This window comes from Danio aesculapii, chromosome 5 (genome assembly GCF_903798145.1).
Source record: "Danio aesculapii chromosome 5, fDanAes4.1, whole genome shotgun sequence".
Taxonomy (NCBI): Eukaryota; Metazoa; Chordata; class Actinopteri; order Cypriniformes; family Danionidae; genus Danio; species Danio aesculapii.
The window spans coordinates 66,067,805-66,091,349 of NC_079439.1; the positions used below are offsets into that span (position 1 = coordinate 66,067,805).

Genomic DNA, 23,545 nt, shown 5'->3' on the forward strand with positions numbered 1-23,545 from the left:
TGTTTTTCCAGAGATGGGCTGCAGCTTGATGGGCATCTGCGTAAAAAAATGTGCTGGATAAGTTGGCGGTTCATTCCGCTGTGGCGACCCCGGATTAATAAAGGTACTAAACCGAAAAGAAAACGAATGAATGAAGTTATTATATGTGAAATTTGATATAAATACAAATTAAAACAGTAACAAAGATTTACTTCTGTGTAGGACCAATTCCGCTAATAATGTGTTGGAGCACTGTCAATTATAATATTTATATAAATTCGTGTTTAAAAGACAAAAAATAAAAGAGTTTTTAAAAAAGTGTAAAAAATGGGTCTGCCTCTACCCAACTTCCACTCTAAATGGTGTGTTGATGCTTATTCCCAAAAGGGCTGAGAAGTCAACAGTTTGTTGTCTCTGCATTGTTTGGGGTTACTATACATCTCGACCAAATGGTAAGGAGTGTAGAATGGAGATGGGTGTGGTGCACAGAGAACCATCTCATCAATGGTGTGGGAACTACAGTGAGGGCAATACTATATACGGTTTGAATAGTATAAAATGAATGGAAACCTATGTAATGTACTTACACTTTTCACAAAAACATGTGTGTGTGTGTGTGTGTGTGTGTGTGTGTGTGTGTGCGTGCGCGTGCGCGTGCGTGTGCGTGTGTGTGTGTGTGTGTGTGCGTGTGTGTGTGCGTGTGTGCGTGTGTGTTTATGTGTAAAACAGGGTCTACAAAATATAAGACAGATCACTTAACAGAGAGGCTAATGAGGTTATAATACAAACTATATGATTAATTAGTTATTAATTAATTAGTGCTGGGCAAAAATGTATCACAATTAATCGCATCGAAATACATACAAACACAAAATACATAGTTGAAGTCAGAATTATTAGCGCCCCTTAATTATTAGCTCCCTTGTTTCTTTTTTTCCCCAATTTCTGTTTAACGGAGAGCAGATTTTTTCAACACATTTCTGAACATAATAGTTTTAATAACTCATTTCTAATAACTGATTTATTTTTATCTTTGCTATGATGACAGTAAAGAATATTTGACTAGATATTTCTCTGGAGAAAACAAAACTTTCTCCAGAAGAAAAAATATTATCAGACATACTGTTAAAATTTCCTTGCTCTGTTAAACATCATTTGGGAAATATTTAAAAAAGGAAAAATTTCAATAATAATAATTCTGGCTAATAATTCTGACTTCTGAATTCTGTACATTCCCTGATATGCGAGTCTCGTCTCACACTCAATGCACTACAATTACTATAAATAAAGCAGTGCAACATACAAAAGAAAAAGATCGACTTAAAATGTCACTTACCAGTTTAATAATAATTTAATCAGCTGAAGTTAGAAATTATGCTGAGTTTTTCTCCTCTAAGGCAGTGTTTCCTAACCCTGTTCCTGAAGGCACACCAGCAATACACATTTTCAATCTCTCCCTATTCAAATACACCTGGATCAAATCATCAGAACATTAGAAGAGACTTGAAAACCTGAAATGAATGGTTCAGATAAGGGAGACATCCAAAAGATGTACTGTTGGTGTGCCTTCAGGAACAGGGTTGGGAAACACTGCTCTAAGGGCTTGTTATGTGGTCTCTGTCGCCATCTTGTGGACGGACAACGTCAACCGTCTTTGCTCTGCTCAGTATGACAGGCTGATGGATGCGTTGTATCTCTGAAATTCTAAATGTTTAAAATAGGCACTATCCTTAAAAATCTAAACAACTACATTCTAGCCTGGAAAAGCCTCAAAAGTATTTTATGTTGTCCAACAGCTGCAATATTTGTCAAAATGTAGAGAGTTTATTCATTTGCTGTCACTCTATGTGGGCGGAGTAATACACAAGGATGAGGAGGCTGTACAGTGCTGTTATTACAAGAATTTTGCACTGCTATGAGCCGATCAGATTCGAGAACCAGACAGAACTGTTGTTTAAATATAAATACACACATGCATGCATATATTTGAGAAAATGTTTATTTATATTTATATTTAAAATATATATGTATATGATACGGCGACGCGGTGGCGCACAGGGTAGCATGATCGACTCACAGAAAGAAGGTCGCTGGTTGGAGCCTCGGCTGGGTCAGTTGGCATTTCTGTGTGGATTTTGCATGTTCTTGCCGTGTTTGCGTGGGTTTCCTCCGGGTGCTCCACTTTCCCTCACAAGTCAAAAGACGTGTTATAGGTGAATTGGGTAGGCTAAATTGTCCATAGTGAATGTGTGTGAATGTGTATGTATGGATGTTTCCCAGTGATGGGTTGCAGCTGGAATATATATATATATATATATATATATATATATATATATATGCTGGATAAGTTGGTGGTTCATTCCGCTGTGGCGACCCCAGAATAATTAAGGGACTAAGCCGAGAAGAAAATGAATAAATGAATGAATGAATGAATGAATGAATGAATGAATGAATGTATATGATACAAATTATATTAAAAAAATTGTAAATATATATGCGACTTTTTTGTGGTTTTGTTTTTATGTATGTTTGTATCACATATAGCCTATGCACATAATAAATATATAAAATACACACATATGTCAAAACAAAGTTTTATTTTGAATGCGATTAATTGCAATTAATTTTTAACGGTTGACACAATGGCTCAATGGTTAGCACTGTAGCCTCACAGCAAGAAGGTCGCTGGTTCGAGCCTCGGCTAGGTCAGATAGCATTTCTGTGCAGAGTTTGCATGTTCTTCCCGTGTTGGCGTGGGTTTCCTCCGGGTGCTCCAGTTTCCCCCACAAGTCCAAAGACATGGGGTATAGGTAAATTGGGGACGCTAAAATTGTCTGTGTGTGAATGAGTGTGTATTGGTGTTTCCCAGTGATGGGTTGCAGTTGGAAGGGCATCCGGTGCTTAAAACATATGCTAGATAAGTTGGCGGTTCATTCCGCTGTGGTGACCCCTGATGAATAAAGGGACTAAGCTGAAAAGAAAATGAATGAATTGCCTTTAGATAAAAATGTAGAAAGAAGATTCAGTGTTCTAAGAGACAGAGAGCAAAATAAATAAATAAATAACAAAATATTATGCTTATACTTGGAGAAATCACTACATCCGCCCCTCCTCTCCACCGTTGCAATAGATGGCGCTGTAAGGCTGTAAAGACTAAAAACTCCTTCGCTTCTCTGAGGTCATTCACCCTCTTGTTGCCAAGTACTCTCCATAAACATGATTAAATATTATTCCCAAACTGCTCAAACATATTATCAACATGTAAATATTTTAATTTAACCTTTAAAACTCTAATTACAAATGTTTTTTTAAGTTTATCAAAGACAAATGTTGCATATAGCTTTATAGTTGGCTGCGTTAAGGGGGATTGGGGGGATTGAATACAAATCTGGCACCCACGCAAAACACATGGAAGGGAGAGCGTGTGGATCCATTTCACTGATATTTGTGAATGAATCGCAAACGTAAGGTCTTTAAATCAGATCTAAGATAAAACAGATTATCCTTTTGCATAAATTATTATTTGTGTTATTATTTGTATTTTGTAATGTAAAAGTCCATCGCTCGACATGTGTCTGATGAAAGTCTCTTTGAAACTGTGTAACACACCGGTGTCTTCAACTTTAACCTTCATGATTCATAATGACTAACACGATAGTGAAAAGCAAAGTCTGGGCTTTTGTGACACACGTTTTTAATCTGCCAATGGCTCTTCTTCGACGGATGATAACAAACCTGCTTAACCGAGTGATGATGATGAGCTCGCTCCCGCCACCGAAGATAGACCGACAAGCTGATTATAAGAAAAGGAAAATGGTACGTCGTTTATCATTATAACATCGTTATGACGAACTATTTTAACCAGTTATTCTTTAAATTTGAGTTAAAGTCACTGGTGGTTGTTTTTGTAATACTTATTAATGTAGTAACGTAATGTATTTTTAATTATTTAAACGTATTCATTAGTAGGTTAAGTAGTTTTTTAATTCAGAGTATTTTTCCATGGAAATTATAAGTCTAAGAATGAAGTCATTTAAGAGGAAAAAACCCTATTGAAAAAAAATATATAGTAATTTAGTATATACAATAATGTTTTTGAGCAATACTATAGTAAAGTACTCAAGCTATTGTGGTAATCCTGTAGCTAGATGTTGCGGTAATACAATAAAATTACCCAATATCTTTTGTACAAGTGTATACTATACTACAGTACAAAGCATAGTTTACTGTAGTAATAAGTAAAGTATACTACTGTATTTATTGATCATTAGTACTTAGTATGTTGTAGCATTCAATAACAAAGTGTACAACAAATTTTACTGTATTACATTTTATTATAGTAGGTTCAAAAATCCTATGGTATTTACTATAAATAAATATACTGCCGTATATTTTCATGTGGGAAATCTAATTTAAAAAAGTCATAGTTGCAATTTGCTAAATATGAACTCTGAATTGAGAGAATAATCTATCTATAACCTTTAATTAAATCATTAATTGCAGCGTTAAAAAGTCAGAAGTGTGAATTCAGAAAAAATCTGATCTGTGAGATAAAAACTCAGAATTTCTCAGAACTATTATCGACATGTACATAATATAATGTACCAGTTGAAACTTTATTATAAGTCGTTTTGAGGTTTACTAAAGATTTTAAGGGAACAAAAAAACAGATATGTCAGATAAAAACTCAAAATTCAGAAAAAACAAACAAACAAACAATTACATGAGTAATATGTTACATAAATCATATGTCATAGGAAGTCACAATCCCATAAAAAACTCATAATTGCCAGATATAAACTCATAATTCAGATTTTCAAAAGTCTGAAATCTGAAAAAAGGCAGAATTGTACGATATAAAGTAGTTATTATATTAAAAAGGTAATGTTTGGGACATAAAACAGAATGGAGAAAATTAAGCTCTTTTCAAGAAAAAATTTCTATGATGAAATTAGGCATGGGATGATAAGCGTTTTGAAGGTATACCGCGGTTTGAAAAAGTCGAAGTTTTAAAACCGTCAAAATTTTCTGCAATACCATTCCAATGGTATATGTATGATTTTTAAAAAAAAATTTGTTTCGTTTTTTAGGACAACAATTACTCCAGCCTAAAATATTGCGTTTTAAATTGTAGAAAAATAAAAATAGTTTTTTTTAAACAAATGAAGACAGCAGAAATCAATAATTCATTTAGCCTGGCATGTTTACTGCTCCAAAATATTTTAAATGTTTCTCAAAATAAAATATACTATGTTCAAAAGGGAAAATTTTTTGTTTTTTACCCAGACATTTTAAATATATATATATATATTAGAGCAGTAATCACAATACCGTGAAACCGTGATATTTTTATCCAAGGTTATCATTCCATCAGAATCTTATACTGGCCCAGGCCGAGATGATATTGCAAATTCCTTTATTATTGTTATTATTGTTATTATTATTATTATTATTATTTTAACATTACAATGACTTTTTTATTCATGTAACATGTTTGTCAAGATGACTTCAGCATTATGACTAATTATAATATTTGACAATTAAAAAAATAAATCAACTAATACAATAAGATACAATAATATCAGTTGCTATGCTGACGATGTTTTTTTTTATAGTGTAGTTGAAACAGAACATCTTCTGACTGAATCCCTTCGTCTACCTCTGTTGTGTTTCAGGTTGTTGGCTTGGGAAACCCTGGCATGAATGGCTCTCGACATAGTGTTGGTATGGCTGTTCTCACAACGTTAGCTGAACGTTTAGGAGCGCCAGATGGCTGGAGATCTGACCGAAAAGTGTCAGGGGAGGTTTTTGTAACGCAACTGCAGGACGTCCAGCTGGTTCTTCTTCGACCCAAATTACTCATGAACGTCAATGGCGTGAGTGTGGCAAAAGCAGGTGAGACATATTATTAATGCATTATCACACGACTTTCTGTAATGCCTGAACTCACAGAGCTGGGTGCACCTCTGAAAGGATCTAATAGACTCAGACACGGCGCCGAACCAACCTACGCTGTTTTTCAGCTTTATAAAAGCAGAACTATTCTCTCATTAAAATCCATGTTAGCCATTTAACAATGAATCCAGAGTCACCAAGCAGACAGATGCCCTGCCCATGACATGAATCCGCATCTTTTGTGAAGTTAATTTGACACGCAAATTATTTGAAGCGAGTAAACTTAAAATGTCCGCGCATCTATTCACGCGCAAATAGCATGATTTTGCATCTGGTTTGAACGCCCCATTACACTTAAACAAAATATAACACTTTTTTTTCCCCGATGCTTGGATACAATACACATAAATCAAAGATACTTTGTTCATTCAACTAAAATCACCTGTTTAACACAATTTAACATCAAAATAATACCATTTTAAACATTACATCTGAGATAACAGTGCATTCATTAAATTCAAGTGAAGTTACCATCAACATATACAAGCTCTCAAAATGATAAGTAACTGTTCAAAAACATTGGAGTATATGCATATATCTTCAAAATACAAATATGTTCAAACTATGTATATATATATTAGGGGTTGAATGACTGGATTTTTGTAAGTCGACATTTATGTTATCAAAGTTAAGTCGACGTCGACTAGTCACTGGCGACGTCATCAATAAAACACAAGATGCAAATGTTTTGCAACATGCCACAATTTGCGATTTATTTGCAGGAAATATATACACATGCTGTTTGACAGCTCATAACACACGGCAAATACGATGCAACATTACCAGTGACTAATTTTAGTGCAAAACAAATGCACTGTCGACACATTGATCACTGCACGTTCTAGTAAAAATGTAACAATTACAGATATTTTAGTGTAGAAATAATGCATACTTCCTCAGCACACAGATTCATGTTAAGTTATTTATAACATAATGCACGAAAGACAAAGGTTATAACGTTAAGCCATATTACACTGTCAGAGACTTGCTCAGATGCATATTTTCCCACTATGATAGTGCGTGCTAGAAAGCTGCTCAAAATCCTGCTCAAGTCGGGCGTTTTTCGTGGTCACAGAAGAGCATTAAAGTCGACTAGTCGGTGCAAAATATATATCTGTGTGTGTATTCATAAATGACCATATATTAACATACATACTCATTTATTAATTTTCCTTCGGCTTAGTCCCTTATTTATCAGGGGTTGCCACAGTGGAAAGACCCGCCAACAATTCTGGCATATATTTTACGCAGTGGACGCCCTTCCAGCCGTAACCCAGAACTGGGAAACAACCATAAACTCTCACATTCACACACTCGTACGCTACAGCCATTTTAGTTAAGGAGAAGATGCAAACTCCACACAGAAAGAGACACTGCTCGCTGCAGAGCCATTTGAGCTCCAGCGAGGGGGAGCTTGAGCCCTCGCTCCTCCTCCTGTAAGCTATTTTAATGCGTACAACCACCCCACCCCTAACCCCCAGTGACATTACTCGAAGAAGAAGTGCAAAGAAGGAGGAGCTGGAGCTCAAGCTCCCCCTTGCTGGAGCTCAGCTCTGCCCAAGTGGCTCTGCAGTGAGCACCACTTGCACAGAAGTGCCAACTGGTCCAACCAGGACTCGAACCAGCAACCTTATTGCTGTGAGGCGACAGTGCTAACCACTGAGCCAATGTGTCGCCCACAAAACATACTTGCATCAAATGTAAGACACGTTTCCTTCTGCAAGCATTATATTTTATGAAAGAGCTAGCAAGTTAAAAGTCGAAATTCAAATGGTTTACTTTTGAGGCATGTAACTGTGTAATAGTCATGATAATGTACATCCAGCCGGTTGTTTATCAGCCTGATCCTTCAGTCTGGCTTTATTCTGTGAAAGCAATCGGCTAGATGTACATTATCCCTCTTACATAACGAATTTCAGATTGACAGTCTGACATTTTGATGATTTTACCCTCCCCTCTCATTTCCAGTTAATTCTGTTGTTGTTATTTTATAAGCCAGCAGATTTTTAATTCAGCCCGAACATATTCTTCTGATTCACGATGAGCTTGACAAACCGCTTGGGAAGTTTGGCATCAAACATGGTGGAAGTGCAAGGTGAATCAAAACATTGGTTTACATTTCTTTTTAATGTGTTATATTAACTTAACCACTTAACGCAACCATGTTTCTCATCCTCTCAGGGGTCACAATGGTGTCAGGTCATGTGTGGACTGCCTACAGACTGATGTAAGTTAGCAAATATTTAAAGCGCATTAATATTATCTGTTGTAATTTACTGTATGTATGGGGGAAAAAACAAGATATCACTTGAAAATTCTCAGTTTCTCTGAATTTATTGTACAATTATAACATGTTTTAAATTTCATATATAAGTATTGTCATTTTAAATGTCAATTTGTCACAATAACAAATGTTTTTGTTGCTGTTGTGATTGAAACATGAAGCCAAAACATTTATTATGTTGTCTAAAAATGAATATCAACATGTTCTGAGCACATGACACCTTTTTGATTATTTCATTCATGCTGAAAAAAACTCTAAATGACATTTTTATTTCAAATTCGCAAGAAATGTGAAAGTTTACAGAAAAACAAAACAAAAATTCAACTATTTACTCTAGACATATGCAAATGTTTTATTAATAAATTAGTTTTAATTCAAATAAATACATAAATGACTAAAGCATGTATTACACAAACTAATATTACTAGAAAAGGTGACCAGTCCCCCCCCCCCCCTCCTCCCGATCGTCAATGTATAATTTGCACACTGCTTCTACTTGTTACAGTAATAACCCACAGGATACACTCCTTCCTCTATTGCACCAGGCACTTCTATGTTTCTGTATGTACAGAGAACTCTTTTATATTTTTATACTTTGTACTTTTTTTTGTACAATCACATACTCTACATCAAAAGTCTTTAAACAGTTTTTTTATTTGCTTTTACTATATATTGCATAATTTATACTTTTCCAAATTTAGATTCTTATTGTTATTATTTAATTTTTCAGTTGTTGTTATTTTTAAGGTCACTGGTGGTTGTGTAAGCATTTTACTGCATATCATACTATGTATGATCCTGCATGTGACAAATAAAATTTGAATATTTGACATTTTTGTTATTTTTTTCGCAGCTTAACATTAATAATGAGATAATACTGTATATCGGGATTAAAAAGCTTCAGCAGTTAATCAGAACAAGACAATTTGATACTGGCAGAAGCCTAAAGCAAACACAAACCAATAAATTATAAATTGGGAGAAACTACCAATCTTATAAGAGCTGTATATATGTTCATTGATACAATCGGTGTTGGGCGACGCAGTGGTGCAGTAGGTAGTGCTGTCGCCTCACAGCAAGGTCGTCGTCACTGGTTTGAGCCTCGGCTGGGTCAGTGGGCGTTTCTGTGTGGAGTTGGCATGTTCTCCCTGCATTCGCGTGGGTTTCCTCCGGGTGCTCTGGTTTCCCCCACAGTCCAAAGACATGCGGTACAGGTGAATTGGGTAGGCTAAATTGTCCATAGTGTATGAGTGTGAATGAGTGTGTATGGATGTTTCCCAGAGTTGGGTTGCAGCTGGAAGGGCATCCGCTGTGCTGAATAAGTTGGCGGTTCATTCCGCTGTGTCGACCGCGGATTAATAAAGGGACTAAGCTGAAAAGAAAATGAATGAATGAATGAATGAATAAATGAATGACAACCAGTGTTCGGAGTAATTGGTTACAAAGTAACTAGTTACTTTAATTAGATTACTTTTCCACAGAAACGTAAAGTAAGAAATCATTTTTCATTTTCAGGTAATTTTATTACTGTTAATTCATTTATTTTCTTTTCGGCTTAGTCCCCTTATTATCCTGGGGTCGCCACAGCGGAATGAACCACCAACTTATCCAGCATAAGCTTTCCAGCTACAACCCATCACTGGGAAACAACCATACACTCCCATTCACACACATGCACTACGGACAATTTAGCTTACCCAATTCACCTATAGCGCATGTCTTTGGAAACCGGAGCACCCGGAGGAAACCCACGCCAACACGGGCAGGACATACAAACTCCACACAGAAATGCCAACTGACCCAGCTAAGGTTCTAACCAGCGACCTTCTTGTTGTGAGGCAACAGCGCTACCCACTGCGCCACACTACTGTTCAATCAATTAAGAGAAGCGGAGTAATACATTTATCAAGATTGAATATGCTTGAAAAACAATGAAAATTGATGTCTCAGTGTTATGTATGAAATATTGTGTCATTGCATTGAAATTTCTGTGTTTGATAATTATAATGTTTATTATTCCTCAATTTTTTATTTTTATTTTTATATATGTATAGCTAAAATGTCTTGTTTGGCTTTGATTTAAGTCGTTTTAAGTCGAATTTAATTTCTATTGTCTATGGAGTGTTGAGATGTTTAGTGTTAAGTAATTAAATATCTTATTGAGTAAAGTTATTTCTTGAACATAGTGATTAAAAATGTAATTTTGATACAATTTTAATGATGTAATTAGTAATGAATTACTTTTTTGAAGTAACTCACCCAACACTGAAAACAACACACACTGATTGTGCCCACAGGTGATGCCGCGGTTGCGCATTGGCATTGGCCGACCGTCGGATAAAACGCCCATCGACCGCTACGTTTTGGGACGTTTTTCAAAAGAGGAACAAAACGTTTTAGACTCCGTCATGAAGCAAAGTGTGGATGCACTTCTGGATTATCTGACGGACTCGCAATCCAAGACTTCCCCAGCAGAGGGCAGGAGAGCAGCACTAAAGAAAAAAGCCAGGACACTTTCACCGCCTCAAAACAGCCCAGAAGAGCAAACGCAAAGCTGAGCTACTGATACTGCACGTCGAGTGTTTGATTACTGTGTTGTGAAGGAGTTGAGTATTGGCATGTTTACAGTCAGGAAGAACAAAACCATTTCTGATAACTTTGTTAGGATTCACCGCACTTGCCACATTGTGATGTTAAAGGGATAGATCATCCAAAAATGAACATACTGTCATCATTTACTCTCCATTTACTTGTTTCAAACCTTCATGAGCCTTTTCTGTTGAACACAAAAGAAGATATTTTGAAGAAAGTTGGAACTTCCATAGTTAAAGGGATAGTTTGCTCAAATATGAACAGTGTCATCATTTATTCTCCATTCACTTATTTCAAACCTTTAATGAATTATTTCTGTTGAATGCAAAAGGGGATATTTTGAAGAAAGTTGGAACAGTTAAAGGGATAGTTCACTCAAAAATGAACATTCTGTCATAATTTACTCTCCATTTACTTGTTCCAAACCTTCACGAGTCTCTTCTGTTGAACAAAAGAAGATATTTTGAAGAAAGTTGGAAGTTCCATAGTTAAAGGGATAGTTCGCCCAAATATGAACATAGTGTCATCATTTATTCTCCATTCACTTATTTCAAACCTATAATGAATTATTTCTGTTGAACGCAAAAGGAGATATTTTGAAGAAAGTTGGAACATCAAGAGTTAAAGGGATAGTTCACTCAAAAATGAACATTCTGTCATAATTTACTCCCCATTCACTTTCTTTCAAACCTTCACAAGTGCCGTCTGCTGAACACAAGGAGATATTTTGAAGAAAGTTGGAACATCAAGAGTTAAAGGGATAGGTCACTTAAAAATTAACATTCTGTCATAATTTACTCCCCATTCACTTTCTTTCAAACCTTCACAAGTGTCTTCTGCTGAACACAAAAGAAGATATTTTGAAGATAGTTGGAACTTCCATAGTTAAAGGGATAGTTCACCCAAAATTGAACATTCTGTCATCATTTACTCCCATTCTTGTTCAAACCTTTCATGAGTCTCTTCTGTTGAGCACAAAAGGAGATATTTTGAAGAAAGTTGGACCTTAGTAGTAGTAGTAGTAAAACTTTATTGTCCTTGACAGGAAATTTGTTTTCCCTATTGAAGTCAGTGGTTACAGGTTTTCATTTTTCTTCTAAATGTCTTTTGTGTTCAACAGCTGAAAAAGAAAAGTGAATGGAGGGTGAATGATGACAGACGTTTCATCGTAGCCTATTATTAAAATATAAGGTAAAGTTAGTTAATTGTCTGTTGGAAGATTTTCAGAAAATAGTGTTGGCACAAATTGTGATGCAGCAGACAACATTAGATAATTTACCATAGTCAAAAGGATTTTTCTGAAGAGTTTCTGAAGCTTCATTAAAGTTCACAAACTTTATATAGACTGTTTTAAATTGATTGAATTTAAACAAATTAAATATAATATTTCATATAAGACATTAAAATGTCTTATAAAAGTAAAAGCAAATGGAAATGAAGAAAATACGCTTGATTTTATTAATTGGACATGTAAAAAATAACTTAATATATTTTGCTAAAATTACTTTTTTATATTATATATATATTATTATTTTAATGAATGTTATTTTATTTTTTTGTGATTATTTATCTATTGCAGAACAAAGCCAGTATACATTGCAACAACTATATACAAGCCAGGGTTTGCATTAAATGAAAGTACCATTAAAAATAAATAAATAAAAAGGAAAAGAGAAAAACTGGGGTGAGAAGTGACCTTTTTACACCTCTAATATAATATTATTTATCTTTCTGTACGCTTTAGTTTATTTAGTTTAATTTTTCTCAATAAAATCACACCATGCTTTGATTGTTTGGGGTTTAGCTCTGTTAATTCTTGCTGTGGAACGTTCTAACAGTGCAATATTTTTCAGATCAATTAGCCACATTTTGTCCACTAGGAATGCGGGTTCATGTCATATTTTCAATATAATCTTCTTGGCTGCAGTTAATGCAGATGAAATATCCTACGTTGGAAAGTGTTTAAGTTTAGACCATAATCATCATTCAGTAAACAGATATTGAGGTGTTTACGAATAAACATATCACAAAATTCTGAGATAGTTTGAAAGACCTTATCCAAAAATGTACTGATTAGTGGATAATTAAAAAATAAGCATAATATGTCCACACAGAGTTTGAATAACACAATGTACAAAAAGGTGTAGGTAACTGCTTCATTTGGTGTAGCACATACGAAGTTGCATAAGCCTTGTGAATCAGTTTATAGTGTATAAGTTGATGGACAGGATTCTTAGACATCACCTGGAGACTTTCCCATATCCAGTCCCCATTCAGTTTGTAAGATTTCCTTTTCCCATATTGTGATGATGGGGAGTGCAACGGAGTCAAATAAGCAGTTTGTTATAAATGCATGATGGCTTCATGTGACTGAGAAAAATTCACACACTGCCACAATGGATGAATGTCCAAATTACAGTTCCACGGTACTTCATAAGCACGCATTGCACTTTTTAGCCTTAAATACAGAAAGTAGGAATGCCCGGGGAGGTTGTAACCTTTTTAAAATCCTGGAAAGACCTTAAGCTCTGGTTATCAAAGATATCGCCCAAAACAAAAACACCTTGATCTGACCACAGCTCAAATATAAAGGGCTTTCCCCCAGATTGTAAATAATAATGGTGTTATTTTAAATTTTGATAAAACTACATTTGTTTAGCAGTGACTTTTTATTTGATTTTGAAGCAATACATAGTTTAAAAAATAATGCGTGTATATATAATTCTGTCAAATAACAAAAATGACTGGTAGTTAATTAACACCGAACCATGCAGACAATACACTGTAAAAATACAGGAATCCACGCAATAGTTTGAACACCCAGCAAACACAAGTCTTTTTTTTTTTTTTTGGTGAATATGATTTCAAACTATTAGATGTCAAATTTTACACACTTTTTAAGATCAAGAGTTGTTGGAAGAAAAATCAAGGTCCGAAAATGCAATTTAAGAGCTAAAAAGGAGGGAGGGGGAACCATGAATCATTTTTGCAATGAAAACGTTTGGAAACTTTGGATGTAAAACTTCAAAAGCACAATAGATATCAGTAAAAACTTCTTAGTGTCATTTGAATAATATTATATTTCATACTGCAACGCTGTTGAATGCTTGATTTTGATTGGCTGATGAACATTCTAGTGTGTGCAGTGATTTTCAGATAAACGCACAGAATAAAGTACACTCAAAAAAATGACATTTGCCGTTTTAATAAGCTGAAACAACACAGTTCATGATTTTTTATTGAAACAACTATTTGTTTTAGGCTCAGTCCACTTCAATTTGTAAAAACTAATCAATTAACTTAATCCCTTCATGTTGTCCCAACACAAATCGATTGTGTGGAACCCAGCGTTCTTTTACAGTGTAGGCTTTGTCCGCATTTACTGTTTCCTATCATTACATCAAATGGTTTTAGATGTTTCATATCATTTTACAGCCTGAAATCCAATCAACATGAAACTGAAAGAGTCTAGAGTGGGAATCACCAGAGCCCCCATGATACAATATTATCATAATACTTGCGTCACAATACAATAATATTGCATTTTAAATATATTGCCATAGGCTTTGAATGAAATACACAAGAATCTTTCACAAAACAAGAGCAGCTTAAGGACCAAAACCTGACAAATGTCTTGAAATACCAAATCTGAAGTGTTTTTAGGTGTGGTAACATAAAAACAGAATAATTGACTCCGGATTGAAATTATTTTTAAATTTGTTATAATACTTTTTTATATAAGAACATACACACAATACATACAGTTGAAGACAAAATTATTCACCCTCTTGTGATTTTCTTTTTCAACTATTTCCCAAATGATGTTTAACAGTGCAAGGAATTTTTCACAGTATTTCCTATAATATTTTTTCTCATTTGTTATATTTCGACTAGACTATAAGCAAATTTTAACTTTTAAAAAAACATTTTAAGGTCAATATTATTAGCCCCATTACACAATATAGTTTTTCAATTGTCTACAGAACAAACCACTGTTATACAAGGACTTACCCAATTACCCTAACCCCCCTAATTAACCTATTAAGCCTTTAAATATCACTTCAAGCTAAATAGACCATTTCAATGTGGTCATGTCAATTCATTTCATTTCATGACATTTCCTACTTGTTCTCATACTATATCATAACTGCAACAAGAGGCAATTCAGTCAAATTTTCACGTTAAAACAGCTTTCATAAGATTATTTATCAATATGTGGACCTTTTTGGATTCTCTGAAGCTATAGAAATTAAAAATGGAAATACATTAGGACCATTGTTATTGTTTACATTCCTAAAAATGGTCTATACTAGTATCTTGATAAATATCTAGTGAAATATTATGAACTGTCCTCATGGTAAAGATAAAAGAAGTCAGTTATTACATTTACATTTAGTCTTTTATCCAAAGCTACTTACAAATGAGGACAAGGAAGCAATTTACACAAGAGCAACAGTGAATAAGTGCTATAGGCAAGTTTCAGGTGGGTAAAGTCTAAGAAGCAAAGCATTAGTAATGTAAGTTTTATTTATTTATTTATTTTTTTTGAGAGAGTACAGTCAGTAGCAGATTAGTAGCAGCAGTCAGTAGCAGATTAGGAAGGAAAGTGGAGACTAAATAGTTGAGTTTTTAGTCGTTTCTTGAAGACAGCAAGTGAAAGGAAAGAAAGTTATTAGAAATGAGTTATTAAACAATTATGTTTAGAAATGTGTTGAAAAAAAACTTCTTTTATTTAAACAAAAAATTGGGGGGAAATATATACAGGGGACTAATAACTAATAATTATGACCAACTGTATATAGAGAGAGAGGCGAATAATTGATGCTCGGCCATTGAATTATTTGAATATAATGCACAGCTTGAGGTGGTGATGCTGAAACTCAGTGTAAATTATTCTTAATTATATTCAAATAACAATTATTCAACATATAGTTTGATTACACAGCTAAAAAACATTGTTCAGATTTTGTACTTCAAGAAATCTCTCAGGATTTTGTCCTCGAACTGCTCTGGTGTGTGAATAAATCTGGGTTCCACACAATTCCTTCATGTTGTCCCAATACAAATTGACTAAGTTAACTTAATATTTTTTACAAATTTAAGTTGATCACTTATGGATCCATTGAACATATATTATATAAAACTGACTTAAAACTGCTGGCATAACTTATAAAAATAATTTAGAAGATGATAAGTTACAATGAACTAAAACATGTGCTGTCCGGACTAATTGATCATACAATGTTTAACAGTGTGCTGAAGGCTGTGAGATAAGTCAAATCAATCACCTTAGTGATATGTGATTATAATACACACTTTAGAATGTTTATCAGCGAATCAGAATCAAGCATTCAACAGTCTCATACAGTAGTACACGATTCGTTGGATTTACTACATTTCTTTAAAGGTAAGTGTTTAACTAACTGCAATTGAGTTGGTCCAACATGATTTTATCAAGTTAAAGCTATGGGTGACACTGTGGCTCAGTGGTTAGCACTGTCGCCTCATAGTAAGAAGGTCGCTGGTTCGAGTCCCAATTGGCATTTGTGTGTGGAGTTTGCATGTTCTCCCCGTGTTGGCGTGCGTTTTCTCTGGGTGCTCCGGTTTCAGTCCAAACACATACGCTGTTCACCTTATTCTTAATGAACGAGCAGGCACAGCCATTTGAATTATTTTGGCTCCAAACTTCCGGTCTTATTCACTTCTATTCATTTGTATAGTCATGAAAACACTTGTTTGTTGAGCGAGTAGTTTGACCGTTTACAGCAGTTTATTATTCCTAGTCATTTCTCCCATCGGCAACTGAATCGGAAGTTCTAAAACAATCGCAAAAACCAGCGCACTTCCGCATTGAAGAAAGAGGTCAATAGGTAAATTGAATAAACTAAATTGGCCATGGTGTATGATTGCGTGTGAGTGTGTATGGGTGTATCCCAGTACTGGGTTGCAGCTAGAACAGCATCCGCTGTGTAAAACCTATGCTGGATAAGTTGGCGGTTCATTCCGCTGTGGTGACCCCTGATGAATAAAGGGACTAAGCCAACTGACAATGGATGAGTTTAAATCCATTTGTGTTTTTATTTAACTTAAACTCAGAGATCTGATAATATCATGTATGTCTATTATGTGTCGTACATTTCAAAGTCTCTTAGTTTTATTTGAAGTTCTCCTAAATGAACTAAAAGAGCCATTTTTTAAATGGGTATCCTTTATCATTGTGTATAGAAGTGCAATGAGATCCAAATATTTTGAAAAGAGATTCTTACCATGATTGGTAAATTAATTGGATGTTATTGGGTGTTATTGCTTTAAATTAGAAAAACTCAAAGGCCATCCTGTGGCCAGTGGATTAAAGAAATGGTTAGGCCCACACGGAGTCTGCGCTCGCTGAAATCTGCAGATTTTTAGCCCATCATTGAGTCTATGTGTTTACTTGTGTAAATGTGTGTAAGTTTATATTTAAATTCATTTCACTAATATTATTGTGATATAATAATAGTAATATAAAAAGTTCATATGATTTATTTGCAATACAGTTTGTAAAGTGATATGTTTTGTCTTTTAGTATATATATTATATGAGAGACTTGCTTTGTTTACCAAATAAGTGGATCTAATTGGATTTGCATTATAAAGATTGAATAAAAGTAAAAAATTTATTATTTTTTGGGTTTCATATTAAGTTTTTAGTTATGATCCTGAAATCATTCCACATAAACCCACAGATTTTTTACAAAATTCTCAGCAGAAATAACAAAAAACGTTACAGATTCTGTCTGGCCCTAGAAATGACAGAAATCTTCCTCTGGAGAAGCTGACATACACTGTTACCAGAAATTTACAGGATTTTTATCAAATATGGACCCCCTTTCAACACTCTTTGAACCAGGTGGACCATGCAACATTTTTTGATGTTTGAGCTTTCAAACAATTGTTTATGTATTGTTCAGATGTCTTACATTTTAGCAACAATTAACAAATTTGTTCAACCAGCAACACTGGAAAGCTGTAAAACGCAAGATACAAAAATGCACTGAACATTGTTATTATTTATTTATTTTTTAATTATGTACTGTTATTATTTGTATTGATGTCATTTATTTACAAGTTTATTTTTACATTTTAACCACATTTAACCATTTATTTATTTTATTCATTTAATTATTTTGTTCTGTAGTTCAAACAAAACCCAATAAATATATTTTTTGGGGGGCGGGGAGCCATTTTTAAGCATATTTCATCAATTACAGTTGATTGAGACTGACCTCAGAACTCAGTTTAGGACAGTTAATGCTCACTGAGCAAAGCAACAAACTGCATTTATCCTAATTAAGCCGCCAACCCCCAAAGCATGAGTGCTCCTGCTGAAAATCTCAAAACCTTACATGAAAATTGTCTAAATCTTCAAACTAAAGTGAAGAATTAACTCTAACAAGTCTTTCTATTAGCTTAAAACACCTAAGATTACTTTTATTGTTAACATTTCCCTCTCTAAATTCAATCCAAGCAAGCAGGGAACAACAAATCCCCTAACCAGGTAGTTGGACCAACTCAATTCCTTCATGTAGTCTCAACACAAAAGTGGTTAACTTGATGGTTTACACAATTCAGTGTACTAAACATAAAACAAATAAATTGGCCAAAGAAATGACAAGAATTGTGTTGTTTCAGCTCATTTTAAATAAGGAGTTTGAACAAGCAGTCATAATCTTTTTTTGAGTCTGGTTGCAAATAATTAATACGTGTTGAATTAAATCAACTTAAATTTAGAAATGTTCAACTTGATGTGATTGTTTAAATTCAGCCCATATAAATTGTTTGCAACCACTTACCTTAAAAACGGAGTGATTTCAGTGTATAAAGTACTAATAATCAGTGCAGTGCCCTGAGAGAGTTTTCCATATACAATATGACAGACGAACTCGATTGTACACATTCCAGCTGTACACTTACAAATACGCCGTTTCCCTGAGCAGTCCTTCACAATGGGTCATTGGCAGCGCCTCTGAATGGTCAGGACTGCGTGATCTGCTCTCAGCTCGGACAATGCAGCGGGTCAGAGGTCACTGGCACGGCTGGACACACAGCGCACACAAAAGGGCAAATTTATTCAGGGTAATGTTCTGAGCGCCGCCGGGGGTCTTCCCTGTTTTACCAAAACATTTAAAGTAATACCATCCAATACACAAGACTTTAAAATGATATCTCAATACGTTCATTTACACAAGATAGAACATTCGAGAAAAATAAACATGCTGGTGTGTTCAATTAATTGATTTCAATTGTTTGTGTTAATTCTTTTTTAATTTAAGCGTTTTGTCATGTTGATTATTGGCGGCACGGTAGCTTAGTGGTTAGCACTGTCGCTTCACAGCAAGGTCGCTAGTTCGAGTCCCAGCTGGGTCAGTTGGCATTTCTGTATGGAGTTTGTACGTTCTTCCCGTGTTGGCGTGGGTTTTCTCCGGGTGCACCGGTTTCCCCCACAGTCCAAAGACATGCGCGTGAACTAAACTGGCCGTAGTGTATGTGTGTGAATGAGTGTGCATGGGTTGCAGCTGGAAGGGCATCCGCTGCGTAAAACATATGCTGGAATAGTTGGCGGTGCATTCTACTGTGGCGACCCCCGATGAATAAAGAAACTAAGCCGAAGGAAAACGAATGAACGTTTATGTCGATGTTTTAAATATTTTTTTCTTAGGTAATGTATTTCCTTCAAGCCAAAAAATGCCTATAGTTTTTAGTCAAAAATAATATTGACACCATTAAAATGTGTTTTTGTAAATATTAAAAATGGTTTGAGAGACAGGACATGGATGTATAAACTCAAAATAAACTATTTTAAATATGTTTACTGTAAATTCTTGAAGTTTATCACAGATTTTTTACCAACAAGTAATTAAACTTTAATATTTTTTTGTTATCAATAATTTTTCTTTTGGTTTCACTTTTACCTAAATTTATTTTGGTTTTGTTATTAAAAAATCTGCTATTAAGGCCAGATATGCTGTCATTCATTTATTTTTCTTCTGCTTATTCCCTTTATTTATCAGGGGAGAACATGCAAACTCCACACAGAAACGCCAACTGGCCCAGCTGGGACTCGAACCTTCTTGCTGTGAGGCGGCAATATTATATAATAATATAATATAAACTGTATTTAAAGTCAAGTTTTGACGCTAAACAAAAAATAAATCTTGCGAAATCGATATGAAATATGCCAAAATAAATTGTTAATTAAATATTTACAAGTCATATTTTCAAAAGAAAGCACTAGCTATATCCGTTTTTCTTCTTCAAAATATCATGTTAAATTCAATGCATGTCTTTTTCTTAATAAAACAAAATATCACCATCAAAAATACACTTATAAAGCTTTTAATTTTAAATACGCAAATACCTTAGTGTAAATATCATCGTTCACTAAACATGTACACAGATATAACCTAGTGCTCAGCATATATAAGTGCACCCCTCACAAATCTCTCTTTTAAATTCATATTTTTAATAGGAAGCTATACAATATTATATTTGTGCATATACATTAGATTTGTCAGTAAGCAAAATCTGAAGCTTATCTAACAAAATAACTTACAATAATGGCTCAAAAATGAGTACACACAAATTTATATGTTACAGAAAAATATTAAATACAGATTAAAAAAAAGGAGGAAAAAATCTAAAGAAGCAAAAAATTGTTGAAATTTTGTAGGTTATTTATTTTTATTTTTATAAATATATTTGGTCACTAAAATATTATTTTAATAAATATATCTGTTCAATAAATCTGTTTTGTTTAAATGCACCAAAATACATATATTCACTGAGAAATGAATCAAAATATTCATTTTTATAAAGGGGTGTAGTGTCCTCAATTATGCTGAGCACTGTACATGTTATAAAACTGCAGGGTAACTATCTATGTTTATGTATATATGTGTGTATATGTATATATATATATATATATATATATATATATATATATATATATATATATATATATATATATATATATATATATATATATAACTTATATTTGATTTTTAACATAATTTAATTTTATTGTAATGCAAAAAAGTGCACCTTTTGTTATTGTATAATAATTATTGTAAAAAGCGCTATACAGATAAACTCAAATTAAATTAAATGATCAGAAAGCCCTGTATTATTCGCCTGTAAAAACACTTCGCTAATGAGGCGTTAATGAACGCTGGCTTTGTGGTAAAGTGCCAGGTAATCCTTTACACGAGTGGCTTTTCAGAGCAGGGGAACGTCATCGAGGGCACATGCAGCGCGTAATGCCACTGTAGACACTGTCGGATTGTAATTGCGACGGGGCCAAAAAATGGAGTGTTGTTTCTTTAAGAGGCTGCTGGTCCCAACGCAGCTGCTGGTCAGTGCGCCGATTGAGACAGTGAAAATTCATCCCCTTTTCTCCACAATGGCCATTTATCACTCACTGGTGCGTTATTCAAATCTCGTACCAAGCGGCCACCGACGTTTATTCAGAAAGCTGCGCATGTTGTCACGAGAGCCCGCGTGTTTTTGGTGTGTTTTTTTATAGCTCCTCTGGATGGAAGCGATAAAAGCCTATGTATAAATGAATGCCACCTCACTTAACGCGCATTGTGAGGGTCACGAGCGTCGCGTCCTCGCGAACTTTTATTTCATTCTTGCGCATTGGAGAAGTTGGAGACTCGCTGCGACGCGGAGCCAAACCTCTGGAGGAATTTGACGCACATCAAGATGTTTTTTGTTTTTTTGAGGGCTATTTGCTCGATTTTGGTCTTCCATGCTGGATGAGAAACATCTCACAGGTGCAGAAATGGCGAATCGCCGCCTCGGTGGCTTCTGGAGAAACTGTTCGACGGTTTCTGAGGGGAAATTTTCGTTTCTGCAAATTTCAGGAGGACATTTAAGTAATGTATCGGAATTAATTTATAAGGTTTTAATTCGATTCACGCGGTAAGACATGATTTATTTTGCTATTATTAGCCTATTATTATTTTAGTAGCCTAACCAAAAATTCTATGTCCTAAAATGTGCTATTGTTATTTTTTATTTGGGATACAAAAAACATTCTTAAAGCAACATTACAAACGGGAATGTGTGTTGCTTATTATCAACTTCCACATATCCACAGCCTAACGAAAAGTGGAGCTAAAAAAATTGTGCGATTTTACTACTGAGGAATTTGTGGGATACATCCGATGCACCGAATTATGTAAAGAGAAAAACACAATGTGCTTCAAGGCCTTTTCTTCCACCGAAGAGCAGCAGAAACACGCACACACACGAGGACCTGAACGCATATAGATCCTATACTGAACTATATAATATTCACGCTGGGCATTCTGTGGAAATATGAGCTCAAGCAGTTGATTGTCCAAACGCAATTCTTGTGAAATGTCGAGCGATCAGTCGAGAATTGTGCCTGGACATCTGTTGCTGGAGGCTCCACGCGACTCATCATCATCATCATCTCTGCCTTTCATTTCTAGAGCACATTCTAAAATAGAATTCTGGAGACGTTCTATTCTAAATTAGAATTTCGGAGAGCTTTATTGTTGGTGATTTGAAATTCAATATGGAAGAAAACAGTTGATTTAATTTATTTGGATTTTATTTATATATAGTTTATAATTTATTTATAATTTGTCTGTTTTCGTGGTAACGTGATGAATTAACAATAGAAATGTGTTTAGCTTGAACGGCACAGTTAATGTCATGTGTAAATTGTACACGTTTAGTATTATTATATTAATTATATTTTAAATTCGCTTGTTTGTTTTGATTGTTAAATTTACAAAAATCACAAATGTTAATTCGACACTAAACCATCGTATGTTTTAAGTTAGAAAACATAAATCATAGGTATATATTTCACAGATTTTCCTTCTATCATTTTTAATTGTTGTTTAGTTGTTAAGCAGAGCGAAGGAAAATGTTTATCAAATATTCTGAATCACATGAATTGTGAACTGAAAGTAACTATTAAATTTACTTGAATAAAGAATTTATTTGTGATTGTATTTTTATTTATTTATTTTTTTTAAGAAGCTGGCGGGATTTGAGGATTTTGTCATTTCTCCTCAGTGTATGGGTTGTCTGATACAGACTTCAGGATAACAAAGAAATGGCGTGTTAATCCAATAGGATTAAAGAAGATTAGTTTTACACACAGGTCAGATCTTTTGATCTTTCAGATTCAGCACGAGCAAAGCATTAAACGAATACATAGTTGTCTTCTATTTGTAATAGACTTTATTATTTTTCGTAGCTTACATTCCGAATGATTTATTAGCTTTTTCGAATACACGGTGTTTACGGTCATTTTTAAGGCTCGTTTAAATCGCTTAAATAAACAGCATAAACTAAAGATTTTGTTAACTCACTGCAATAAAAAATAAACAACTATAGTCTTATTCATAGCAATTAAAAAACAACTGAATTGTAAAAATCTGAAAAATACTCAGCCTATTTAATTAAAACAAGTTAAATACAGGAAATAAAATACAGGTTGTGATTTCATAAAGGATAGATTATCATAAAATTAAAAACCGTTTTCATTCAAATAAAAGAAGGTTATTGCGTTACATTACAATAATTTTATTATTTTTATATCATTTTTCTACTTAATATAGTACACTTACAAATCTAAAATTAACATTAAAATAAATCAAGTATAATACATTTTTAATATGCTCAGAAATGATTCATTATTTTTCATCCAAATTTA

The 23,545-nt window shown here is 34.2% G+C and overlaps 1 protein-coding gene across 1 annotated transcript; it reads left to right on the forward strand.

The window, feature by feature from the left end:
- Positions 1-3,451: 3,451 nt before the first annotated feature.
- Positions 3,452-12,600, forward strand: ptrh1 (peptidyl-tRNA hydrolase 1 homolog). The gene is made up of 5 exons (XM_056458727.1): positions 3,452-3,795; positions 5,655-5,874; positions 7,930-8,029; positions 8,116-8,161; positions 10,516-12,600. The coding sequence occupies exons 1-5, from the start codon at positions 3,622-3,624 to the stop codon at positions 10,774-10,776; spliced, it is 801 nt and encodes a 266-aa protein (XP_056314702.1). The 5' UTR covers positions 3,452-3,621; the 3' UTR covers positions 10,777-12,600.
- Positions 12,601-23,545: the final 10,945 nt, after the last annotated feature.